Below are 27,295 nucleotides of genomic sequence, written 5' to 3'. Positions count from 1 at the left end.
TATGAAAAAAAAATATTTTTATTTTCCCCAGAAACCAGAAAAATACAAAACAAAAATGTGGAACATGAACAACCTAACAAATATAATTAAGAGACTTTTTTTAGATCCTGAAAATTCTCTGGATTCTTAACAATAAGATGCTGTCCTTATACCATAAATCAATCTTGGTAAAACCGGCTGTGATGTCTGCACGAGACTTGGGTTGTGAGCAGTTAATCTGCGGATGCTTCAACACTTTCTGGTTCGGGGGCAGGATCCCCTCCTGCATCTTTTCCTTCCTTGCTTCGCTTGGATTTTTTGTGCTTGTGTCTCCTGTGGCTGTCACCTTCCTCGCTGTCATGGCGGCGCCTGCTGCTGCTAAGAGAAAGGACTCCCGTTAGTACAACCAACACATAGCAGCTACTTGTGTTACACCTCAGTGGATTTAATGCACAGCAAACTAAAGCACACAAAGGAGATTAGGCATCATAATGTGTCTACACGGTCTGACATTCAGCATTTTGAAGTGGATATTGCACAGCTGTATGATTTGGTCTCATGGAACCTGGTAATGAAATGGCTCCAATACTAGCATATCTGTTCACCCAGACTAAGGTAAAGGAAACCTGAGTTGGGGTCAATTTATAAAAATGATACACTGCCTGGATCCTCCCGCTATTCGGCCAGTAAAGCCCTTCAGTCTGGGGTGTACAGCGCAGGTGCAGAACACTCTGGTGCTGATTAGGGGAGGATCCAGGCGGCGAAGGACGACAGTGAAGGAGGGCGGCGAAGGACGATGGCAAGGGAGTGATGAGCCTGAATGGGAGTGGAGGAAGCCCCAGGTCTACATATATATATATTTTTTTAAAGCGGAATATAACCCTGCATTTCAACTTTGCTCTAAAACATTATTTACAGCATATTATATGCAAAAATCATTTTTTTTTACTAGACCAGCATTGGAAGGGTTAAACACAGAGGTTTTAAGTTCCGTGGAGAGATATGCAGACGTTCAGATAGTTACATTCTATTTAGTTCTAAGTATATATTTAGAAATGTTACACACTCTTTGGCTGTCCTCCAACTCCTCAGTGAGAGAGATGAGTCACATTCAACACTTAGATACATTTATGTAAACAAAATGTATCTCTCTCAAGTTCGGATGCGTCTGCAGAAATCTCCAAGAACTTTAAAGCCCTGTGTAACCCTTCCAATGCTGGTCTAGTAAAAAAAAATAAAATGCTGGTTGCATATAATATACTGTAAATAATGTTTTAGAGCAAAGTTGAAATGCAGGGTTATATTCCGCTTTAATATACCCAGTCTCAGGTACACTTAAAGGATACCTGAAGTGACATGTGACAAGATGAGATTGACATGTGTATGTACAGTGCCGAGCACACAAATAACTATGCTGTGTTCCTTTTTTTCTTTCTCTGCCTGAGAGTTAAATATCAGGTATGTAAGTGGCTGACTCAGTACAGACTCAGACAGGAAGGAACTACAGTGTGACCCTCAGTGAGAAGAAATTCCAGCTATAAAACACTTTCCTAGAAGAAAATGTCTTCTGAGAGCAAGAGAGATAAAAAGGGGAATAGGGGAATTTCTTATCAGTGAGGGTCACACTGTAGTCACCTTCCTGTCTGAGTCAGGACTGACATACCTGATACTCCTTCAGGCAAAGAAAAAAAGGAACACAGCATACTTGTGTGTTAGGCACTGTACATACCCATATCTATCTCATCATGTCACATGTCACTTTGGGTATCCTTTAAATAGCACCAATGGGCCTAATTAATAAGGGCCCATTCACAGTTATCACCAAATCACAAAAGCGCTAGTGCAATGAAAACTATATTGCAGTGATCTCACTGCCGCGCAGTGGTAAATTCAAATGTACTACATGCATAATTTTTTCATGATTTTAGAGCAATCACAATACATTTACAACACGAATCGCAATCGCTCAAAAATCGCTAAAAAATGTAGTGATTTTTCCATGTTTATCGCAAAAATAAAATCACAGTGGCAAAACACTAAGTATAATCGCTAGCGTTTTGGGATCATCAGTGTGAATGGTGCCTAAAGAAGATCTGCAGATCATCAGCTGAATTAATTTTGCATTGGATCACAATTGGAACCACTCCCTCGTCGTTTGGCTACATTTCTCATAATTGTCATTCGATACTACAAACTCTGACGTTTGTATGTTTGAAACTACTTTTGTCTAGAGTCTGTACTTAGCTTAAATCACTGGATGCAAGCACAATTATTGAGAGGAGGATTGGCTATATAAAGTTTGGCTTCCTGAGTAAGAGGGGCTGTGGGGAACATTACCCGAGCAGAGATAACGAGCATCGGTCACAGGCAGCAAACATCTGATGCTGCTGTGATTGAACAGGGTGGACTGGAAGAATACACTTATCAGGTTTTACATTAAAAGGAACCTTAACCCCCCCCCCCCCCCCCCAAAAAAAAAAGTGTCACTTACCTGGGGCTTCTACCAGCCCCCTGCAGCCACCCTGTACCCGCACCATCATGGAACAATCTTCAGGTTCCCCCACAGCGGCTAAGTTTAGTTTTCGGTGACTGGCCAGTGTGCACCCTGGCCGCGCGCGTCCTCACTCTTGTCGCCGTCCTGTGCAGGGAGAGAAATCTCGTACTGCACATGCACAGGGCGGTGATGTGAGTGAGAGCATATGTTGAAAACAATACTTAGCTGCTGCGGGGGACCGGAGGAGGTTGAGTGATGGCACAAGGCGGGTGCAGGGGGCTGGTGGAAGACCCAGGCAAGTAGTGTTTTTTAGTTTAAGCTTTAAAGGAATACTGTAGGCCGGGGGGGGGTATGGCGGGGGAAAATGAGTTCAACTTACCCGGGGCTTCTAATGCGCCCCCACAGACATCACGTGCCCACACAGCCACTCACCGATGCTCTGGCCCCACCTCCGGTTCACTTCTGGAATTTCAGACTTTAAAGTCTGAAAGCCACTGCGCCTGCGTTGTTGTGTAGCGCAGGCCCAGTATGGTCTGTGTCAGCGCAGTATGCTCCTGGTGACATCAGCGGGATTGAGGACATGGCAACGCAGGCGCAGTGGTTTTCGGACTTCAAAATCTGAAATTCCAGAAGTGAACCGGAGGCGGGGCCGTAGCATTGGTGAGTGGCTGCGTGGGCACAGGATGTCTGCGGGGGACCGTTAGAAGCCCCAGGTAAGTTAAACTCATTTTCCCCCAACCCCCCTACAGTATCCCTTTAAGTTCAGTATATTCCTCAAATAAAAAAAAGTAGTAAAGGATTTCTCTGATATACAATAGAAATTTCCAAATGTGGAAGAGGACAACTACTTTATCACTATGTATGAGACAAGAGGACAACTGCTCAGACCCTACATTTTTTTCATCTGACAACGTATTGCCTTCTGCTTTCCATAGCAGTGTATGCCTCTTCAGAAGCCACTCCTGAGCAAGAGTTAAATAGACATACAACCCTCTGGCTCATTTAATTGAGGAATAGTATGGAAAATAAAGAAAATTAAAACAAAATTACAATCGCTGGCTGATTAGCGTATTGAACCACCAAGTCAAAGAAGACATGAAAGAACATTCCTGCTGGCTGTAAGGAAGAAATTATTTTTAATGCCTCAAATGTATATTTTAAATGTTTGTTACACCAACAAGTGGTCCAGGAAGAAAACTGCAGAAATCCATCAAAAAAACGACTGAGCATAATGAAGCCATTCTTTCAACTCAGCCCTATTCAGTATAAATAAAACCAAACTTCAAGTATCAAATGAACAAGTTTGGAGTCAGGACACCCACTGGGTCTGGTCGCCATTAAATAGGATCCAAAGGAACGATGTTTGTAAGGCCATACATTGGTGATAGGGGAAAAAAGTGTAATTAACTAGGGCCACAAAAACATTTCAGCTGCTTTCGGACAGCGTGTAAAGCCTTGTTTCCATATGGACGATTTTAGCGGTGCTTTTGGAAATGCGATAGCAGGGACATGGAGTCGGAGCAAATTTTGGCTACCTGGAGTCGGAGTTGGTGGTTTCATAAACTGAGGAGTCGGGATTCTGATCATTTTTGTACAAAATCCACAACCCTGGTAAGTATTAGACTAAGGAGTCAGAGTCGAGGAGTCAGAGCCATTTTGGGTACCTGTAGTCGGAGTCGGTGGTTTCATAAACTGAGGAGTTGGCTGATTTTTGAATGACTCCACAGCCCTGCATACATGCGCTGTGATTCACCACTGCATCACGCCCCCTCACATAGGCCAGAAGTTTATGATATAAAAATTTCAACTCAGCTACAGTGGTATGTAGTATTGGTCAGTGAAACCACTCATCCCCAATAGGGACCATCAGAAGAAATCTTGAAGAGGGGGTCAGGCCAGGGTCTGAAAAGTCAAAATCTAACTACAGCTTCTGAATCCAGGACATTTAGAACTAATAGTTTTATATTTCAATGCTCGTTTCATTATATCTTCAGTATGGACTGCCCCGAGTAGTAACAATCAATTAAGACTTCTGGTTTAATGGAATATTAAGATATCGTTCTAAAACAAGGAGCTACTGAAATCTCCAGTCAGTAAAACACCACTGTTGCTGCTGCCACAAATCCAAGAACCTCCCCTCATCTAAGCTCATCCCATCCCCTACATCAAACCAACCGACTGCAATCTAAGGGCTGGTTCAGACGGACGTTTGGAGGCGTTGCGTTTGCTGGCGTCGCGTTCAGCAGCGTTTGTGTGCGTTTGGATGCGGTCGCGTTTTTTCTTCCCCTAGGGGGACATTAGCCGTCGCGGTTAACCTCCCCTGGAAGCTACATGTAGCTTCCAGGGGCTCCTTGAACGCCAGGGAAAATCGGGACCCAAACGCCGCGTTTGTGTAAACGCGCTTGAAAGCTTGGTACAAATGCTCCCATTCACTTGAATGGGAGCGTTTAACACCAAGCCCTGAACGCTGGCTGTAAACGCTCTGCAAACGTCCGTCTGAACCAGCCCTAACAAAGCAAACAAGGGCTTCTGCATCATGAAGCCAGAAGAATTCACTTTCTGGTCGGAGCCTGAGAGAGCTCGAAAATTACATTATTTGAGCTCTTCCACATTTAGACTAGTTTAGTTGCTAATTATGCTCACACCAGCTTGTCTCCTACAAATATTAATATATTCCCTTTAAAGCCTGGTACACACAAAGCAATTTTCCATCAGATTGACTGCCAAATCTATTATTAATGACAGGTACAATGGGATTTCCAATTGTTTTTCTGATCAATTTTCCGATCACTTCTACGCAAAATAAACCAGAAAAATGATCGGAAATCAGACCGGACCTGTCAGAAATAATCGATTCGACAGTCGATCTGACAGAAAATTGCATGGTGTGTACCAGGCATTAGTATAGATGAAAGCCCAGTGGTAGGGCTGGAACGTCATGATCGCTTGCTTTTTATAAGCGATTTTTGTAGTGATTATGAGTGATTATGATTTAAAATCTGATCAATATTTTCAAATTTGTTTGTACTTCCTGCGCTAAAAAAAAAAAAATTCACACACAAAGCGCTATGTGTAGCGATTGATTAGCGACTTGACAGTGCTTACATACTTTACAATGGAGCCCAGACTCTCCCAAAATGCTGCATGTCCTGCGAGTGTGATTACCCTCATTACAATTACTCCAGTGGGCTCCTCTCAATTCACTTACATGGACAAAGCGTTTTTTGGAAATCGCCAGCAATTTATGGCGATCCAGAAACTCTGCCAAAAGCACTTTAGTGTGTCCCAGCCCTTAGATCTTTGCTTAAAGCGGAACTGAAGTCAGAACTTCCTCTCTGCTCTAAAAGATGTGCAACAGCATAATAACCTTTAAAGAAAAAAACTTGTTACAGCTCATACAAATCCTGAAATAAATCTTCACAGTTTCTACTTCCTGCGTTCATGGAAGCAGACATACTGTTAACATCTTGGGCTTTCAAATTAGCTTATATGCTGTGGCAGTGAAGTGACACAGGAGAGATCAAATTACAACTTGTGATTAGGTACAGATGAGGGGGAATTAGACAGGCTAAACTCTCTAAATACATACAATGTGCATTTCCCTAGGTTTTCCTTCTGTCCTGTGCAAGAGTTCAGGTCCACTTTAAATGTCCTCTGGGAATTCTTACTATTACATCAAGTTTTTACCATGTAGAGTTTCATGTTATCAGCTGGCTATTTAGTAAACTGCCAATCACAAAGTAGGCATAGGACAGTCTGTATAAAACAAGATGAGTGTCCAAGGGAGTCACACAACCAAAGCACAGTGGGTGCAAACATCAAAGAAAGAAACTCAATCCCAATGCACTGAATAAAGGGCTGTCCTGTGTGCACTGCACTAAGGTACTCATTTATTGAAGTAAACAGAGATGGCTTAACCTAAAGATTTGATACTTACCCGGGGCTTCCACCAGCCCCATAAGCATGTCAGAGTCCCTTGCCTTCCTCCCGCAGTCTGCTGTTCAGCCGCAATCAGCCCCGGGGTCTTCTGTGCATGCACGGACCTCCCGTACAAGCGCAGAAGACCCTGACTGATGCAACAACCAGTTACCGGGGCTGACTGCGGCTGAACGGCAGACAGCAGGAGGACAGCGAGGGACTCAGATGTGCTTATGGGGCTGGAGGAAGCCCCGGGTAAGTATCAAATCAATAGGTTAAGCCGTTTCTGGTACACTTTAAAGGACGTTTCCTGCAAGTATAAGCTCAAGTCCTGGAGTTTCAAGTTTATATTAAGTAAACTGCCCATTTAAGGACAGGAATCGCCTATTACATCAGGTCAAGCAGGAAACTAACAACCTTTGCCTGTACTGACTGAGCAACAAGAGTTTCAGCTTATTTAATGACCTAAACCAGGAAAAAGATCAATGAGCTGTAACTGTGAAATGTATGTTCTCACTAGCTACATACATTACACACACACACACACACACACACACACACACACACACACACACACACACACACACACACACACACACACACACACACACACACACACACACACACACACACACACACACACACACACACACACACACACACACACACACACACACACACACACACACACACACACACACACTTTACCTTCTTGATGATTTGTGACGCGAGGACTCTTCCTTTTCTCGATGCCTCCTCTCTCTGTGTCGTTCCTCCTTCTCTCTGCTGATCCTCTCTCTGTGGCGCTCATATCCCCGATCTGTTCTCTCTGAATACTCTTTATATCTGTATCGTTCTTCTTCACTGCAGGAGGATGAACACAAGACAACAATAAGCACTCGCAGGAGATACATGAACACCACACAATTACGTAAAGGAAATGCATTTCTTACAAACAATTGTTATTCAAGAGGTGATGTACACAGATTTGTTTTCTCATCATCAGTGAATACAGCAGCGTTGTTACACAAAGAGCTCACTGCTCAAATCGCTGAATTTTTGAAAACCAGTTAAGTTTGCTTTAACACTGATTCCGAGATGAAAAACTATAACAAGTAACATACATACTTACCTACCTACCTATATATAAATATATCTATATCTATCTCTATCTCTATTCTAAAGTTTATATAGCTTCGACAGAATAGGATTATTTCTTCCTGTGATAAAATGAGAGCGCCATGTTTTGTTTGTCACATTACACACAGGCAAGCTGATCTGTATCTCCAGCCTTCAGCCTGTGAAAACTTCACTCCCCTCTATTCCTCCCTCCTCCCCTCTGCAATCTCTGGCTAGTAACCTCCTCCTCCTCCTGCCCAGACTGAGCTCCCATAAGCTCTTGCTACAAAGCAAGAGTGCCAAGGCTTCTGGAGAAGCTGTGGGCGCGGCTTGTTTAGTTTATAGGGAATTATGGAGTATTTAAAAAAAAAAAAAAAAAAAAGTATTTGGCTTGAGGAATGCCCTATAAACTATATGAAAGGAACAAAATTATGCAATGAGTAAAAGTTTATCTCGGATCCACTTTAAAAAGTAACTGTCAGGCAAAAACAACTAATTTAAATCTATGTTCCCCTGTGTTAAACAGTGTGGAAGGAAGCCAAATGGCAATACTGAAGTTAAAAAGCGCTCTTACTTTATTGTTGGCTGAATAGCAGCCTTCCTCATCTCTAGGCTGTTTAAGGAGGCCGCATAAGACTGAGAAGGCCGCAGGCTGCCTGCAGAGCATGATCGGAAGGTTTTCTTTCCTCTCCACTGCCCTCCCTGCACCACCCCTTTATTTTGCCTAGCCCGCCCTAATCACATGCTGCAGCCTCATTGGCTGCTCCCTCTCTACTTCCTTCCCCATCCAGACACACCGAGTGACAGCCACGATGGGCGACAGCCCCCCCCGCGATTATGGGCAGCGATCGGCGGCACCCCCCCCCCACGATTGACAGCCGCGGCCGGCGGCATTCCACTCCCCACACCCGCGAGTGACAGCTGCAAGCGGCGGCACCCCTATAGGCCCCCCCCGCAAGTGACAGCCGCGATCGCCAGCGCCCCATGCAAACCCCTCCCCATCCCGCAATCACCCGCAAAACGACCGACATCGCAATCGCCCGCAAAACGACCAACATCGCAATCCCATCGCAATCGCAAGCAAAACGACCAACATCGCAATCGGCAGCAAAACGACCGACATCGCAATCGCCCGCAAAACGACCGGCATCGCAATCGGCAGCAAAACGACGACATCGCAAGCAAAACGACTGCAATGTCGGTCGTTTTGCCTGCGATTGCGATGTCTGCCGTTTTGCTTGCGATTGCGATGTCGGTCGTTTTGCTTGCGATTGTGATGTCGGTCGTTTTGCGGCCGATTGCGATGTCGTCGTTTTGCTTGCGACTGTGATGTCAGTCGTTTTGCTTGCGATTGTGATGTCAGTCGTTTTGCTTGCGATTGTGATGTCAGTCGTTTTGCTTGCGATTGTGATGTCAGTTGTTTTGCTTGCGATGCCGGTCGTTTTGCGGGCGATTGGGAAGTCAGTGGTTTTGCTTGCGATTGCGATGTCGATCGTTTTGTGGGCGATTGCGATGTTGGTCGTTTTGTGGCCGACTGCAAGGTCGGTCGTTGTGCTTGCGATTGTGATGTCAATCGGCCGCAAAACGACCAACATCGCAATCACCCACAAAACGACCGACTTCGCAATCGCAAGCAAAACGACTGACTTTGCAATCGGCCGCAAAACGACCGCCATCGCAATCAAAACGACCGACATCGCAATCGCAAGCAAAACGACCGACATCACAATTGGCCGCAAAACGACCGACATCGCATTCGGCCGCAAAACGATCAGGCATCGCAATCGCCCACAAAACGACCGACATGGCAAGCAAAACAACCGACATCGCAATCGCAAGCAAAACGACTGACTTCGCAATTGGCCGCAAAACGGCTGACTTTGCAATCGCAAGCAAAACGACCGACATCGTAATCGCCTACAAAACGACCGACTTCGCAATCGCAAGCAAAACGACCAACTTCGCAATCGCAAGCAAAACAACCGACTTCGCAATCGCAAGCAAAACAACCGACATCGCAATCGCAAGCAAATTGACAGACATCGCAATCGGCCGCAAAACGACAGACATCGCAATTGCAAGCAAAACGACTGACTTCGCAATCTCGGCCGCAAAACGACTGACTTTGCAATCATCGCAAAACGACCGACATCGCAACCGTCCGCAAATTGAATGACATCGCAATCACCTGCACCCCCCCCCCCCCGCGACTGACAGTGCAATCGCTCGCACGTCTCCCCCCACCCCAACTGACAGCGAGATCGCGCGCAATACCACCCCCCCCCCCCCCGCTGAATGACAGACAATATGCCCCTGTTATGCCTAATACACACAATGTGTTTCCCGCTCCATCCGCGGGTCGATCGGGATCAATTAGATTATTTCCAACATGCTCGATTCGGATTTCGATCGTTCCTGCCGCCGATTTGGCATAATTAACATGCAAATCGAGGGCAGGAACGATCGAAATCCAAATCGGGCATGTTGTAAATAATCGAATCAATCCCGATCGACCCGCGGATCGAGCGGGAAAACGCATCGTGTGTACTGAGCATAAGACCATAGGGGCTGGGACTTGGGAGGGCTAATGAATAATTAATCAGGAAGCAGGGTAAGGGAGGATATGACATCACAATTGGCTTCAGACAAGACAGTCAAAGATGGAAGCTGCCATGAAATGTCAGGAGCATCAATCTCTGCATCTACTATATAAAAATTCTGTGAAATCCAAACGTGGACAGTGAAATGCATATGTAATGTAAGTACAGCCAGTATTTAGCTACTGATATGTGTTTTTTGTCTCTGAGACCCTATACCTAACAGCTCCTCTTTAAGGATTACTGCAAAGATGAAGGATAGTGGTGGGAAGTGGAAACTACAAGTAGGCCGTATGACGGTTGCTGTAAGGTAGGACACCGCTTTGAATGTTACAGCTGCTGAGAAGCCTTTACGACTTCGTGCACCTTGTCTTTTTTCTTGTATTGTGATTTGACAAAGTCCTGATTCCTTGCCTTCCCAGTTTCCTGCCTATCCTGACTCTTTTTGCCTGGTTTTCTGATCATGCCAGATTGCCACCAGGCTTGGCTTTTAATCTAGACCTCAACACCTGTGCCGCTAACCCTGATCTTTGGCCTGAAATAAAATCATGCTCTATCTTCACTCTCAAGGCTCCACCTACCACTACCGTTAGTAGTTCTCCAAGTCAACCGTGACCTGGTAGTGTCACATCCTGTCAAATAAGTCCACTGCCCACTAGGGTAGTGACCAAACAACCTTTGCAGGATACTGTGGCGAACTTGGTAACTACTTAGAATCCAAGCCCTGAGAAGGCCTGTGCCTACCACTTGTGCTGCAGTCAACTACTACCCAAAATTGTAATACAATATGTTCATGTACAAAAAAAAAAAACAGTGAAAGTTTAGGGTGACCACTTCCAACTTTGTCAGGTGCACAGAAGTTCCTATTATCCATATTATGTGAATTTGGCTGCATATGCAAAGCAATGATAGTACTTCCATCCACCGTGGAATCCCATTGCAGTAGAGTGTTCAGAGCCAGAACTATTCGGGACACACAGGCCCCTTCCTCAGGGCACACAGGTCTGGCAAGTAGGTTTAAGGAAAGTCAAATATGGCCTATCGCAGAAACATTTGCCAGGAACTGCTGTGACTGTAGTGTGCTGTGGTCACGGGACAAATCGCCTTCTGGCTGGGTTTTGAACCAAACAGACCAAATGTTTGACTAGTAACAGTTTCTGCCACTAAATAAGGCTGCATTTCCACAGGGTACCGTCTAGAACAGTCTTACAAAGTCTACGGATACTAATATAATGTAAAGACGTATAATGAGTGATGGAGCCCAGACTATTTTCCCTGTGAACACTAGAGGAGGTGGTCACTGAAAGGACATGCTGGTTTCCCACATGGAAAAATTGTTCATCTCCTTTATTACCAATCATTAAAGATAAACATCTTAAACTGGATAAAATAGGCAGAATCTGGGATACAAAAGAATGCAATGAGCTACCCATTATAGATACACAACTAACTTTATGTTAGAAAACAAATGTTTCTGTTTGAACCTAGGGGAAATCTTGCTTTTGAAAGAGACCAAACAGCTGGAGAGAGGTCTATACAGGTAATGAGCACTTACTATAGGTTACGTGACTTTAGACAGCTCTCTGGATACTGCATGAAAAAAACCCTTCATTGTTGAAATGTAGGGGAGAAAAGTGATGTTTTTTCCTGTGCACAAATATAGGAAGTGGGGTAATGATATTGATCTAAGGGAGTGACAGACCGTTGTCAACCCTGAGGTGTCGGCTAAAACACAAACACACTAGCACCTCCTGGGTGCGAGCTGCAGTCTGGAACTGCTTATTTTGTACCTTCAAACTGCAACATTTAAAGCATTTTGTGCCCGAGGACTCTAGGCATGCAAAAATCGAGAAAGAGGAATATTGCGCATTCGCACCCACACACAGCTTAACAAGGAGCCAGGTCAACCTGCAATTATGCAGCAGGCATGATAAGGCTCTTCCCCCATCAGAACATAAAAGGTAATAGTCTTTTCACTTACGCAAACTAAACAAGAAACTATATATAAAGTACAATATAAGTCAAAGGGCAAAAACGTATTCCAAATCAGTCAGCTAAATTTCCAGACTAAAGTTTCTGTATGGAAACTTCAAGCTGGTGAGAGAAGCCACCCCCCCTGGGGCGCCGGCGACAGAAGCCACCCCCCCTGGGGCGCCGGCGACAGAAGCCCCCCCCCCCCGGGGCGCCGGCGACAGAAGCCACCCCCCCTGGGGCGCCGGCGACAGAAGCCACCCCCCTGGGGCGCTGGCGACAGAAGCCACCCCCCCCTGGGGCGCCGGCGACAGAAGCCACCCCCCCTGGGGCTCCGGCGACAGAAGCCACCCCCCCTGGGGCGCCGGCGACAGAAGCCACCCCCCTGGGGCGCCGGCGACAGAAGCCACCCCCCTGGGGTGCCGGCGACAGAAGCCACCCCCCTGGGGCGCCGGCAAGAGAAGCCATCCTCCTGGGGCGCCAGCTAGAGAAGCCATCCTCCTGGGGCGCCAGCTAGAGAAGCCATCCTCCTGGGGCGCCAGCTAGAGAAGCCATCCTCCTGGGGCGCCAGCTAGAGAAGCCATCCTCCTGGGGCGCCAGCTAGAGAAGCCATCCTCCTGGGGCGCCAGCTAGAGAAGCCATCCTCCTGGGGCGCCAGCTAGAGAAGCCATCCTCCTGGGGCGCCGGCTAGAGAAGCCATCCTCCTGGGGCGCCGGCAAGAGAAGCCATCCTCCTGGGGCGCCGGCAAGAGAAGCCATCCTCCTGGGGCGCCGGCAAGAGAAGCCATCCTCCTGGGGCGCCAGCTAGAGAAGCCATCCTCCTGGGGCGCCAGCTAGAGAAGCCATCCTCCTGGGGCGCCAGCTAGAGAAGCCATCCTCCTGGGGCGCCAGCTAGAGAAGCCATCCTCCTGGGGCACCAGCTAGAGAAGCCATCCTCCTGGGGCACCAGCTAGAGAAGCCATCCTCCTTGGGCGCCAGCAAGAGAAGCCATCTTCCTGGGGCGCCAGCTAGAGAAGCCATCCTCCTGGGGCGCCAGCTAGAGAAGCCATCCTCCTGGGGCGCCAGCTAGAGAAGCCATCCTCCTGGGGCGCCAGCTAGAGAAGCCATCCTCCTGGGGCGCCAGCTAGAGAAGCCATCCTCCTGGGGCGCCAGCTAGAGAAGCCATCCTCCTGGGGCGCCAGCTAGAGAAGCCATCCTCCTGGGGCGCCAGCTAGAGAAGCCATCCTCCTGGGGCGCCAGCTAGAGAAGCCATCCTCCTGGGGCGCCAGCTAGAGAAGCCATCCTCCTGGGGCGCCAGCTAGAGAAGCCATCCTCCTGGGGCGCCGGCAAGAGAAGCCATCCTCCTGGGGCGCCAGCGAGAGAAGCCATCCTCCTGCGGCGCCAGCGAGAGAAGCCATCCTCCTGGGGCGCCGGCGAGAGAAGCCATCCTCCTGGGGCGCCGGCGAGAGAAGCCATCCTCCTGGGGCGCCGGCGAGAGAAGCCATCCTCCTGGGGCGCCAGCTAGAGAAGCCATCCTCCTTGGGCACCAGCAAGAGAAGCCATCCTCCTTGGGCACCAGCAAGAGAAGCCATCCTTCTAGTCAGGGCTGTGGAGTCAGAGTCATTTTTTGAACTCTATGAACTACATCTCCTGGCATGCATCCCAGCGGCAGGGAACACAGGATATCACCATGGGAATTTCAACCTACGGCACAGGGATATAGAAAATGGAAGATTCCATATGGACAGGGGTGCTATGGAAAAGCACCTGTAAGTAAATGCCTGCTGCGCCCGTGCCAAATAATGAACCTCCCTTATTTTGTTTGCGCAGATTTCTGAACTTAGGAGCACCCAGGTGCTCAGTATGCTTTAATTGACCATCAGGTTTCTGGGCCGAGCATATGAAAGTCAGGAGCTCTAACGCTGTAAAGCAGCAGGGGCATTGTGATATCCTACTGGCCACGTTGTGTTTTTTTATTTTAGTTCAGAATCATTTAAAGTGCACAGTGTACATCAAGCAAGATAGTAATAGCTAAAAAGTTTTGGCCACTGTATATAGCTTTTGCATTCCATACTTCTATAAAATGCCATCTTACCACTGTTATTAAAGGGGCGTTCTTGCGAAATATTGTAAAATTTAAAATATGTGCAAATATAAACAAATAAGTATTTTTCCAGAGTAAAATTAGCCATACATTACTTTTCTCCTACAGTATGTTGCTGCCACTTACAGTAGGCAGTAGAAGTCTGACAAAAGTGACATGCTTTGGACTAGTCCATCTCTTCATAGGGGATTCTCAGCAAGGCATTTATTCTTTATAAAGATATTCCCTAAAAAGGATTTAAACAATGAAGCTGGCCAGCTTCCCTGCTCGCTACAGTTTTTTGGCAGTTGGACAGACCAACTGCCATTCTCTAAGTGCTTTTGAAAATAAATAAATCCCTGAGAATCCCCTATAAAAAGAGATGGACTAGTCCAGGGGTCTCAAACTCAATTTACCTGGGGGCCGCAGGAGGCAAAGTCAGGATGAGGCTGGGCCGCATAAGGAATTTCACAATCGCGGCGCATCGCCGCCTCTGCCCGCCCCTCTCACTCTTCCTTCACACAGAGGGGCGGGGAGAGGAGGCGATTGACGTCAGGAGGGGCAGAGCTGAAGCTGAAAGCTCTGCCCCTTCCAGGAAATGGCAGCGGATTGCCCCCCGGGCAATTTGGGGGCTCTGCAGCCCTCGTTTAGCGGCGGGGATGCAGCGGATTACTTGGGAGCACTGAAGCGAACTATAAGGAAGCTTTTGCCAGCGAGGGCCACAAAATATTGTATCGAGGGCTGCAAATGGCCCTCGGGTCGCGAGTTTGAGACCCCTGGACTAGTCCAAAACCTGTCGCTTCTGTCAGATTTCTACTACCTACTGTAAGTGACAGCAACATAGGAAAAAAGTAATTTATGGCTCATTTTACTCTGGAAAAAAAATGTACTTATTTGCATATGTTTGTACATATTTTAAATTTTACAATTTTCCGCCATAGTGTTCCTTTAAGCAGAGGTCTGGTAACTACTCTGAGCTCACACTTCCTTCTCCCATCATCAAGGTAATGCATAATGCAAAGTATAAACATTTGTACTGAAGCGTACTACGCAGTCACATCTTGGAATTGGCAATGCATCCCACAGGCAAGTTACAGTGCACAGCAGTGAAGATGCCGAGATGAAGATTGAAAAGCCAGCCTTCTATTCACTCCTGCAGCGCACACAAATGTGGTTCTAGATATGAATCACTGTGCTACGTGACAGTCTGGATGTAACAGACTCACTATAGATGATGCTGCACAATATGACCATTTATGATAATATTACCATTTCAGTACAGGTGACTTAATGAAATAGCAGTTTTCAGTGTTGGATTTTCTCCCTCATACACTATTGTTTTCACGACACCCACTTGTCATCAGCTCTTCATGACTTGCCAATTCAAGCTAACTCCAAGTCTGAAGGGAACCTGGAGTGCCAGAGGAGAACATGACGAGAGCATACCAACTCCATGCTGATCCAAACTGTCTGTAGCTTAGAATGGAGCCAATTAAATCCATGTCCTGTCAGTTTTGTTTGCCCCAGTTACAAGCTGCAAGCTTCAGTTAAGAGCATCTTACGGATTATGCCCAGTAGCCAACTGGTGACCAACTACCAGTGGCCCAGGATACAAAATTTGTTAATTTCAAATTCCTTTACCTTCTTAAAGGACAACTGAAGTGAGAGGGATATAGAGGCTGCCATATTTATTTCCTTTTAACCTCCTGCTGACCGTGTCACGCCGATTGGCGTGGCGGCAGCCCCAGAACCGCCTAACGCCGATTGGCGTTAAGTCCTGTGGCCAGCTAATGCAGGAGATCGCGCGCAGGCTGAGCGTGCATCTCCAGCTCGGGGGGCGGAGCTCCGCCCCACCTTCAGTCTCCGAGCGGCTATTGCCGCTCGGGAGACTTTTAGACGGCGATCATTGTACAGTGCTGCGATCAGCAGCAGCGCTGGACTGGGGACAGCTGTGTGACACGGCTGTCCCCGTGGGACACTGGAGAGCGATCGGCTCTCATAGGCAGAAGCCTATGACAGCCGATCGCCATAATTGGCTGGCTGTGGGGAGGGAAGATAGTTAAAGAAACAGACTTCTTTTAAAATTAAAAACACGAATAATAATATCTGTACACAAAAAAATAAACATGGGGGGAGCGATCAGAGAGCTCTGTTGGTGGGGAGAAAGGGAAGGGGGGGGGGGAACTTACTTGTGTGCTGTGTGGCCCTGCAGCTTAGCCTTAAAGCTGCAGTAGCCTATTTTACTAAAAATGGCCTGGTCCCTAGGGGGGGGGGGGGGGGGGGGGTTAGCACTGCGGTCCTCAAGAGGTTAAGCAATACCAGTTGCTTGGCTGTCCTGCTGATCCTCTGCCTATAATACTTTTTACCATAGACCCTGAACAAGCATGGAGTAGATCAGGGGTTTCTGAAATAAATATGGCAGCCTCCATATTCTGCTCGCTTCAGCTGCCCTTGGTTCTGTAGGGGGGGGGGGCCCTGAGGATAAAAACCGCCACTTCCTTGGGGCTTCTATCAGCCCCCTGTACCAGTAATGTCCCACGCCGCCCTCCGCCGGCCCCGGTCTAGCGAGTCACACCGCCCAACTGCGGCTGTGCGGCCTGCTCGCACCAGCATCATTGGAAGCTTACTGCACAGGCCTAGTACAAGAAAACGTCGTACTGTGCCTGCGCAGTAAGCTTCCGCTGACGCGAACGGCAGCGCACTTTATTCGGCTAGGACAGACGAATAATTGCCCAGTGGCGGGGAGCGGCGGAGGGCGGCGCGGGACATTACTGCTACATGGGGCAGATAGAAGTCCCATGTAAGTGGCGGTTTTTATCCTCAGCCCCCCCCCCCACACAGAACCCCTTTAAAGCTTACTGACACAGCTAGCTTCAAATGATACTAGGTTTCTAGTTTTCTCATATGACTTCAGGTAGCTAAATATTATCCTTTCAGAACACTTCCTTTAAGCTGCTCACCCAACACCGCCCTTCTCGATTTTCTCTTTAGGTTTCACAATGTCTACTCAGTTACATTTTTTTCTTAAAATCAGCCTTTAAAGAGGATCTGTTAGGTATAAGGTCTCAGAGAAAATAAACACATATCAGTAGCTAAACATTGGCTGTACTTACATTACATATGCATTTCACTGTCCATGTTTGTACTTCACATAATTTTTATATAGTATTTGCAGAGAATGATGCTCCTGACAGCTCATGGCAGGTTCCATGTTTGTCTGTCTCCTATGAAGCCAAATGTGTCGTCATGTCCTGCCTGCTTCCTGATGATTCCACTCTCACAAACGCTGGTAATGAATAACACTACTGTGCAGTGAATATTAATTAGCCATGTGGCTAGGAACAATAGCGGACTCCTGCAGTGTACTCTGCCCGAGATTTATTAGTGCTGTGAGCTAGACTGTTACATGCTGTTGAAACTTGAGCCTCACAGGGGAGGGCCCCAGAATGCTTTGCAGTATCTGTTATTCAGCTTGTGTCCTCCTTAGGAGGTGTCAGCAAACATCTAAAGTAAGAGATTTTTAACTGCAGTATTGCCTTTTTGGCTTCCTTCTAAACTGTTTAACACAGGAGAATAGAGGTTTAAATTAGCTTTTGCAGCCTGACAGTTACTCTTTAACAAAAAAGATGGATAGAGTACAAACAGATGCAGCATAAAGTGACATACAGTGCAGCAGCAGCCAGTAAAAACAACAGTACAGGAAAAGGTAACCTGACTAGGTCATACTAGAAAAGTAGAAAAACTGAATATATTACAAAGCATACCCATAATAGAGAACATTGGTACAGAAAGGGAAGCACACCCACTCCACATCTGATTAGATTGTGACGGAGCAAAGAATAGTCCATCACATATGAGGGCCAAATCAGGTAGTCCAGGGGAATCAAGCCACGGTGCCTACATTTTTTCAAATTTGTGAGATGCGCCTCTATGCATATATACACTAATTTTTCTAATCTTAAATAAGAGTTTATTTGAGTGATCCAGGAGGATGAAGATGGACGATCTGGGTTAATTCACATAGAGAAGATGAGTTTTCTAGCTTCGAATAGCATTCTGTATAACATACTTTGTGTTAGTTTAGATATAGTCAAACCAGAGAATAAACCAAGTATACAAAATTAAAAAAAGTTATTGGAACTGTCAATTTAATCACTTTCTACCAACTCGCATCTTTAGATTATGGTTATCTACCAGTCTCCTGCTCAGCCTCTTTTATAGATCACTTCTCTGCAGAAAACACACTTTCAGCATTCTTAACTCATGCACAGACCCTGCAGTAACATCAACTCATTACCACAGTCATTTCCGGTGTAAATACGAAAAGGCCGTCCAAAATTCTCTAGTAGAAAATTGGTGAATTTACCGATATTCTACTATAATGAAGTGCAAATTACAATAGTAAAATATTGGTAAATGATACCATTATTTTACTACAGCTAAACCTGACCCTATTCTCACACAGAACTCGCCCCCAACAGATGCCCAACCCTAACCACCCCCCTGCTGATGCCTAACCCTTACCACCCCCCACGTCTAACCCCCTAATCAAGACCCCCCCAATGGCTAACTAATCAACCCCCTTGCCAATGCCCAACCTTAACCTCCCCCATTCCTAACCTCTTCCCCTAATCGTTAAGGTGCTTTATTTTTCTTTGGATATACAAAGATTTGTATAAATAAGGAACAAAGCCCAGACAAATTACGTATTTGGAGGAGGCAGCAGGGAGAACAGAGTGGCTTGAATATAGTTTGAGAATCTATGTAGTATAAACAGTACATGCTACCATTTACATCAATAAACTCTGCAGTTACTAATAAACTAGGTGTTCGGAGCAGATTATGTTTTCAATTCATAACGAATATTAAAGGACCACTATAGCAAAAAACACACAAAACAAAACAAAAAAAAAATTAAAACAATTCTTCCTGAGTAAAATGCACTTTAATTATTTACCTATGTTGCTCACTTACATTAGGTGGTAAAAACCTGACAGATCTGACCGGTCTTGGGATAGTCCCATCTCCTCATGGGGTATTCTCAGCATTTCCTTTATTCTTTACAAAAGCACTCCCTGGAAAGGATCTATACAAAGAGGTCTGCCAGCTTTCATACTCCCTGCACACCATTTTGGCAGTTGGACTGAGCAACTGCAGTTCAGTTTTTCAAGTGCAGGCGATTCTTAAAATCGCCCACAAAACGCTTGTGCAATGAATATGTATGAGAAGGTTCATATCAGTGCCGCCGTTGCGTCAGTGAGTGAATTACAACGCTCTGGCAAAGTGCTTAGAAAAGCGCTTTTCACACAAACACAATGCCCATCCAAGCGCCAGGAATTAATAAAAAACAATTTGCTTCAAAAAAAGACCAACGCGAACGATAACGCGAGCAGAACCGAATGTGAACTAGGCCTACTTGACTTTGTAAAATAATATCTGAGAATCCCCCTATGGGATGGACTAGTCCAAAACCTGATTTGTTAGATTTTCACTACCTACTTTGAGTGACAGCTACATAGGAAAAAACTAAGTTGCAGAGCATTTTTCTCTGGGAAAAATGTACATTTATCTTTACATTTTACAATTTTTCATGATAGTTGAACTGAAATAAGTACATTGCATAAATGTGCACTTGTAAAATGTAACCAGCAAACATGGGAATCCAGTCCAGCTCTGGAAAATCGCATCCTCCGTTATTTTGGAAACATTATGCACACGCTTAAAATAAAACCATTGATGTGGAGAAGCCATATACGCAACTGCAGACACCAGCATGTAGCGGAGCAGCTAAGCAGAATCCCTCTGGCCCACAACCCCATGGCTGTCTTTAATCACGGCAAGGCCTGGTTCAGGCAGGAAAAGCCATATGGCAGCGGTGAGCAGAGTGGACAATTTCAACAGACACACAAAAAAAAAAAAGTTGAGGCCTCCCCTTAGATGCCTCAGTGTTTTCATAGCTGGCTGAAACACAGAGACTTGGCTTTGTCTGGAACCGATTAAGTCCACTAAACTTAACTCCATCAGTGCCAAAGCCTTCACAAGACAAGAAAACATGGCTGGGCTATAAAGCAATGTTCTGTAAGTTCTGGACAGGAGTCAAGGTGTCTGTGCAACATATGTGGAGATTGTTCCATAACTTCAAAACACTCACCCTGTAATTTGTAACACAAGATGCACGCCATTTACAGGACCATAACACTGCAACTACAGAGCACAAACAAGAAACGTACTAGTTAAGAGCATCTAATCTGCATGTTGATGATATGCTGATCTTACCCAACACCACAATGTATTTAAAGATGGGGAAAAAAAAGCCCATGTAACCACTGTAAACAACAAGCCTCTACCAAATGCAACACTGACTCCTAGTGCTTCCCTTAAGCAATATGCCCGCAATTCTATACAGACCCATAATGTCAACTTAATGATCACCATATGGACACCTCCAAAATAGGGGTGGAGAATGAGTTGCTGCAATTTCTACAGGGGAAAAAAAAAAAAGAAAAAAAAAAAGATGGATTCTGGGAAGAGGTGAGCTTAATGCGCCAACTCAGTTTACCTAATCATGATACAATGAATCATTCTTCAGTGAAACACTTAACTGAACCATCTATTCAATTGTCCAGTTATTTCTATACAGAATGCTAAAAACAGCTTAACTTGCAGTCTTCACCACTGGGAATAGGAAGAACCGATCTACACAGCTCTGAGCATGCGCGGAGCATGGGAGTTCTAGCTGATGGAGATTTAAACTTCAGAACTCGCATCTCTGCTGTGGTGAAATCATCCTATTGTCACCTGAAGAACATCGCAAAAATCAAGCACCTCATCCTCCAGAAGATCTACCAACCTTAATTTATGCCTTCATTACATCCTGACTGGACTACTGTAATGCTCTCTACACTGGCATTCCAAAAAAAAAAAAAAGACTTGTACCGCCTTCAGCTGATACAGAATACGGCTCCCATCACTGCCACATAACACCAGTCCTGCACTGCCTTCATAGAGGCGAACTATGCTTCTATGAGCTCACCCAGATTGTGGCATGCTCGGAAATTCCCATCCAATTGCACTAAATGACATGTTGCATTGTTTGTGATTAAACAAAAATCACATCACACTAGTGCAGTGTTTCTCAACATTTTATTGGTATGTACCCCTTTCAAAACCATATACTCACGAAGTACCCCCTAGCATAGTAAACATTATCACAAGTACCCCTTGACAAATATATATTTAATCGTAGTACATTATAATTGGTTTTAAACCATTTCCAAGCTTTTACTATTGCTTATAATTAGCTAATATACTAACTTGGCTTTGTTTAAATAAGAATTATTTTCTAAAACTCTAAATTTGTTATTCTTGGTTAAGTATATCAAGCCCGAGTACCCCCTGGAACCCTCAGAAGTACCCCCTGGGGTACGCGTACCACACGTTGAGAAACTATGCACTAGTGGATAGGGAGCACTGCAATTCACAAGGAAAGAAAAATAAAAACGAGTCCTCCTGTACAGCCCATTGTCTATGCACCAAAAATCATAAAGCACATTCAGTGGAAAGACAGGCTAGAGTTTACAAAGATGCATACAATTGCAGGAAGGACAATAAAACAGACCGCCACTGATCAGCATAGAAGCTCTGCGGTGATCATTAAAGAAAGGTTCTGACCTGTTGTAGGCTCCAACGCTGGGACTGTGATCACGTTCTCTTTCCCTATCACGTTCTCTCTCCCTTGGACGCTCACGCTCTCTCTCCCTATCCCGATCTCTTTCACGATCTCGTTCTCTGTCGCGGTCTCGCTCTTTATCTCTTCGTGGATAGTAGTCCCATGGTTTGGACGTCTCTACCATACTAGACCATGGCCCTCCGGAACCAGGCATGTGTGGGAAGGACACTGTAAAACAAAACACATCTAATATATCAAGCTATACAAAGGAAATAAAGCAATAAAATAGATGGAAAAAAAATATTGAATACATCTGTGTGGATACCTACAACCACACAACTAATTACAGATATTGCAAATACAGTATAATCTCGTTATAGTAACGATACACTATAGGAAAAACTAACAATGTACTCTGATATATTAAACATTCAGGTATAGTAAATGTCCAGGCCCCTGCCAAGCATCATAAGTATATGAGCGTAACACTCAATATAGTAAACTGATATAATAGAACTATTATAGTAACTGTTTTTTGGCCCCTGTGGTATTCTGTATCCGGCTATTGTGGAAGATTGGCAGGCACATACATCACACTTCAGAGACCCAAGAGCCGTGGTCATTGGGCAGGCTGGCTGGCAGCCACTTGTAGCCTGCTCACTATCTGCACACTACACTGGGCTTGCATGGATTACCTGAAAAGCACCAGCCAGTGAGACCTATGCTTCCTGTGTAAGCGGTTTCCTGATTACTGAGAGCATTGCCTGTCATCTGTGACTTGCTTGTGCATGGCTGCAATGCTACAGCATCCTCCAGTCTGCACAAAAGTGTGGACATAGCACAGTATCAAGTACTGTACCTGCATTAGCTGTTGAGATCTATGCTGCCTGTGCAAGCTCTTGCATGATTATTGCATGAAAATCCCTGCATAGTTGAAGACTGTGCATTTTGATTTAGCTTAGAAGCTGTCTGTGCTCGCTGGCTGAGGCATTGAAAAGAAAAAAAATGACTTACAATTATTGACTGAATTAAGATACAGTACCATAGTAAACTTTATGTGATAGAGTATGACAATTTCTGATCTAGTAAACCACTTTTGCCCGTCCATTGGAGTTTATGAGCTGGTGTCTAGAGGTCCACCTCCCTCCCCTATACAGTTCCCAGGTGTCTAGTGGTCCACCTCCCTCCCCTATACAGTTCCCAGGTGTCTTGTGGTCCACCCACCTTCCCCTTTACAGTTCCCTAGTGTTTAATGCTTTCCCCTACATGCCTTCCCTGGTGTTCTACGGCTTCACCTCCAATATAGATTCCCTGGTGGTCTAGAGTGGGCCAAACATAATGCAAAGTGAGGAAACCACATGGGGGCCAAATGTAATGGCTCGGAGGGCCAGATTTGGAGTTTAACATGAATGCTATAAAGGGATTCTACTACAATGGTCTACTTAATCTTTTCAATAAGACATAGTATAACAAGGAGCAGACGTTCTTTAACCACTTCACCCCAAAGGCGTTTTTACCCTAATGGACAAGAGCGATTTTCACCTTTCAGTGCTCATCCCTTTCCTAGACTAGCCCAAAATCTGTCGGTAATGTCAGATTTCTACTACCTACTGTAAGTGACAGCAACATAGTAGAAAAGTAATTTATTGCTCATTTTACTCTGGGAGAAATGTACTTCTTATCTGTGTGTGTTTTAAATGTTAAGATTTTTGCAACAGTTCCTCAATAAAGAGTGGCTGATCAGAGTGTGTGTGTGTGTGTCACACACACGCGTCTGCAGGGTGCTTCATTCCTACACAGCTTCATTGTGGCGAGACTCATCAGTGAGAGGACCAGTGCCAAGCACATACTGGGAAAGGGGCCAGAAGTGCCATTAAACATAAAACTAATCTGTCAGATATTTTATTATACAAAGGGATTTGTGTCACAAAAGAACGAAGCCATATTTTAAACTCAATTTATTACTCTGTTACTGCAGCGCCCAAGCTTCCTCACATTCCTAATTGGCATCGCAGCTGTATTCACACATCAATGGATTGTTACAGCAATCGCATTTCAGGCAATAAACAGTTACACTAATGAGTACGGTGGACAGATGCCAAGGGTTACACTTCATATTATAAATGCACTGCGCAGGAAGATGTAAAACAAAGTAGTGTTGTCCATAGCAACCAAACATGTCTCAAGCATCATTTTTCTGGAGCAAGTATAACTTCCAGTTAGGAAAGCCTCTGCCTGTCTAATAGGTGATGATTAGAGAGAACACAACCCTGCTGGCTACCACGCAAAAGTAGAATACAGGTAAAGTCTGCATTCTATTATTTGTAAGCTCCACCCTTTCCGTGCTGACAACTTTAACCACTTAACGACCGCCTAACGCCGATAGGCGTCGGCGGGTCGTTAGTGGTATAGCATGGAAACGGCCGCCAGTTCACGGAGACTGTCTCCGTGAACAGTGTGCGAGCCGCCGATCGCGGCTCGCACGCATAATGTAAACATCCGGGGAAGAAATCCCCGCTGTTTACATCACACGGCGCTGCTGCGCAGCAGCGCTGTGACGTAGATCGGCGATCCCCGGCCTCTGATTGGCCGGGGATCGCCGGCATCTGATAGGAAGAAGCCTGTCCTATCCGGCGCAGGACGGAACTCCGTCCTGTGCCACTCACAGGGTAAGGGAGAGGGAGGGAAAGCCGGGGAGGGCGGAAAGCGCTCCGGAGGGGGGCTTTGAAGAGCCCCCCCCCCCGGAAAGTGCGGGTAGCCGGCGGCGATCAGACTCCCCTAGCAGGACATCCCCCTAGTGGGGAAAAAGGGGGGGGGGGGGGAAGTCTGATCGCCCTGGCTATTTCCTGATCGGTGCTGCGGGCTGGAGAGTCCACGCAGCACCGATCAGAAGAAACTACCCTGGTCCTTAAGTGGTTAAAGAGAATCTAAACTGAGCAGGATATGGATTTTTCCTTTTAAAACAATACCAGTTGCCTGACTCTGCTGCTGATCCTGTATCTCCAATACTTTAAAGGTGCGTACACACGTCAGATAAAAATGCCACAGCCACAGCCCTTCAACAAGCATGCAGATCAGGTGCTCTGACTGAAATCAGACTGGATCAGCTGCATGCTCGTATCTGGTGTGCGATTCAGCCACTACTGCAGCCACAGAGATCAGCAGGACTGACAAGCAACTGGTAATGTTTAAAAGGAAACATCCATATCCCTCTCAGTTAAGGTTCCCTTTAACTTGGAAGTTATACAGTAAAGCTAAACTGTGACAATAGGACATAGAGAAGAGCAGCTGTCTAAAAAGACACTTTCCATCAAGGCAAATTAAGGGTGTAGCAAAAAACAAAACAAAAACAATAAAAAAAAAATCATTGTATCAAATTATTAATTCGTACTTGTGTGGTTCCCATTCAGGCCCATTTCCACTAGGCGCAAATCCGGATCACGATTTTCCGCAATGGCCCGTAGCCCATGCATATCAATGGCGTAGTTTCCAGTGAATGCAGGTGAGCCATTGCAGAATGATAGGATGCGCTGCAGGGGAAAATATGGATTGCCTGCTGCAGATTTCTGCAGCACACATCCGATTTCCTTTAGCAGTCACAGGCAGCTGCATCGGGACTTCCGGAAGACACCCATAGCTGTCTGCTATCTGAAAAGCCATATGCAGAAAGCATCCAGCTAGTGGAAACAGGCCCGTAGAGATGAGCTTTGGTTCTGGCTTTCCAAGCTAATTTCATGCAAAGTGATCTGAAATAGAGCTACACAATTAACCATCTACCAGCTAATTAATCAGCGGCTACTGGGATTGATCCCTTCAATTTCAGGCCAGTGGTAATTTGCATGGAAAGGCACAGCTGAAGCTCACCTCTACTCTTCATCAGGATGCACAGAAAGCAATAAAGTTAGACATGATCACGAATGTGACCAGGTAAAGCACAAACCCACCATCTGATAATTCTATCAGGTGTCTTGCCTTGTATGGGAAAAATGTTACCACTAGAGATAGTCCCCTGTTAAACGAGATAGGGACTGAAGGTTTGTTCTTAACCTGAATCTGTCGATAAGTTGAAACACTGCCATTTATGTCCCTTGTTTTTCCCATCCCCCTAGAGCAGGATTAAGGCCAAATAGGGCCCTAAGCAAAGTATTACATTTGCTCCCCCCCCCCATAACCAAGTATAGTTGCCCTCAGTATAAGTAGCTAGCTAAAGGTGTCCCCAGTATATTTAGCCAGGTCTATAGGTGCCCCTAGTATAGATAGCAAGGTCTATAGGCGTCCCCAGTATAGATAGCCAGGTCTATAGGTGTCCTAAGTACAGCTAGCCAGGTCTATAGGTGTCCCAAGTAACCTGGAACGAGGAACAGTGGGCAAAGACCAGCAGGGGGGGGGGGGGGGGGGGTAGCCCCCTCACCAGGGATCCCCCTTCCACGCTCCCCCCTCCAGAATGCAGCGCAGCGGCAGCAAGTGGAAGAAAAACGTAACCTCTTTACTTCCTGGTTCCAGCCAGACACCAGAGCTCTGCGTGCCGCTGGTCTGGTCTTCTCTGTTGTCCAATGCCACTCACTATACTTTCTGTGATAGCCTTGTTGTTATTAATGTTATAACATGTCCTGTTCAAGTATGTTTATTGGTTTAAAGCAGTGGTCCCCAACGTTTTCGAAGTCGTGACACATGATGCCAAATGCTCAGATCTCCGTGACACATCCCCCCCCCCCCCCCACCTGATATTTAGAATGATCACACAGCAACGACAATTTACACTGCGCATCTTAGCCACGGTTTGCCCCCCAGCCCCCATTTAAAAAAAAAAGCCTTTAGACTCAGTATAAGTAGTTAACCAAGTATAGGTGCCTCCAGTAAAGGAAGTCAGGTGTAGGTACCCTCAATATAGGTAGCACAGCATAGGTGCCCCCAGTAGTATAGAAAGTCAGGTGTAGGTGCCAGCAATATAGGTATATAGGTGCCCTCAGTATAGGTATGTAGGTGACTGCATTATAGGTATATAGGTGCCCTCAGTATAGGTATGTAGGTGCCCTCAGTATAGGTATGTAGGTGCCTGCAGTATAGGTATATAGGTGTCCCCAGTAAAGGTATGTAGGTGCCTGCATTATAGGTATATGGGTGCCCGCAGTATAGGTATGTAGGTGTCCCCAGTAAAGGTATGTAGGTGCCTGCATTATAGGTATATGGGTGCCCTCAGTATAGGTATGTAGGTGCCTGTAATATAGGTATATAGGTGTCCCCAGTAAAGGTATGTAGGTGCCTGCAGTATTGGTATATAGGTGCCTGCAGTATAGGTATATAGGTGTCCTTAGCATAGGTATATGGGTGCCTGCAGTAAAAGTATATAGGTGCCCGCAGTATAGGTTTGTAGGGTGCCATAAGTATGGTTAGCTAAGCATAGGCCTCCCCAGTTTAGGATGTTAGGTGTAGGTAGCCAAGCACAGGAGCTTGGTGTTCCCCCCAGGTAGTATGAGCAGGCGGCTC

At 45.9% G+C, this 27,295-nt stretch overlaps 1 protein-coding gene across 5 annotated transcripts in view; it reads right to left on the bottom strand.

Annotated features, from left to right (window-relative positions):
• FIP1L1 (factor interacting with PAPOLA and CPSF1) overlaps nt 1–27,295 on the bottom strand; it is a 101,706-nt gene continuing 74,411 nt past the window's right edge. For 4 of the 5 annotated variants that reach the window (XM_068278558.1, XM_068278561.1, XM_068278560.1 and 1 more), the window contains 3 exons: nt 21,811–22,036; nt 7,100–7,255; nt 1–357 (listed from right to left, as the gene is read on the bottom strand). In XM_068278558.1, coding sequence (XP_068134659.1) covers nt 213–357; nt 7,100–7,255; nt 21,811–22,036 — 527 coding nt within the window. In that variant the 3' untranslated portion in view covers nt 1–212. The remainder of the gene's footprint in view (nt 358–7,099; nt 7,256–21,810; nt 22,037–27,295) is intronic. The other variant, XM_068278559.1, reaches the window with a different exon arrangement.

The sequence above is a fragment of the Hyperolius riggenbachi genome, chromosome 1 (genome assembly GCF_040937935.1).
Source record: "Hyperolius riggenbachi isolate aHypRig1 chromosome 1, aHypRig1.pri, whole genome shotgun sequence".
Classification (NCBI taxonomy): Eukaryota; Metazoa; Chordata; class Amphibia; order Anura; family Hyperoliidae; genus Hyperolius; species Hyperolius riggenbachi.
The sequence above is the reverse complement of the archived record's forward strand: the minus strand, read 5'-3'. Positions and strand labels throughout refer to the sequence as shown.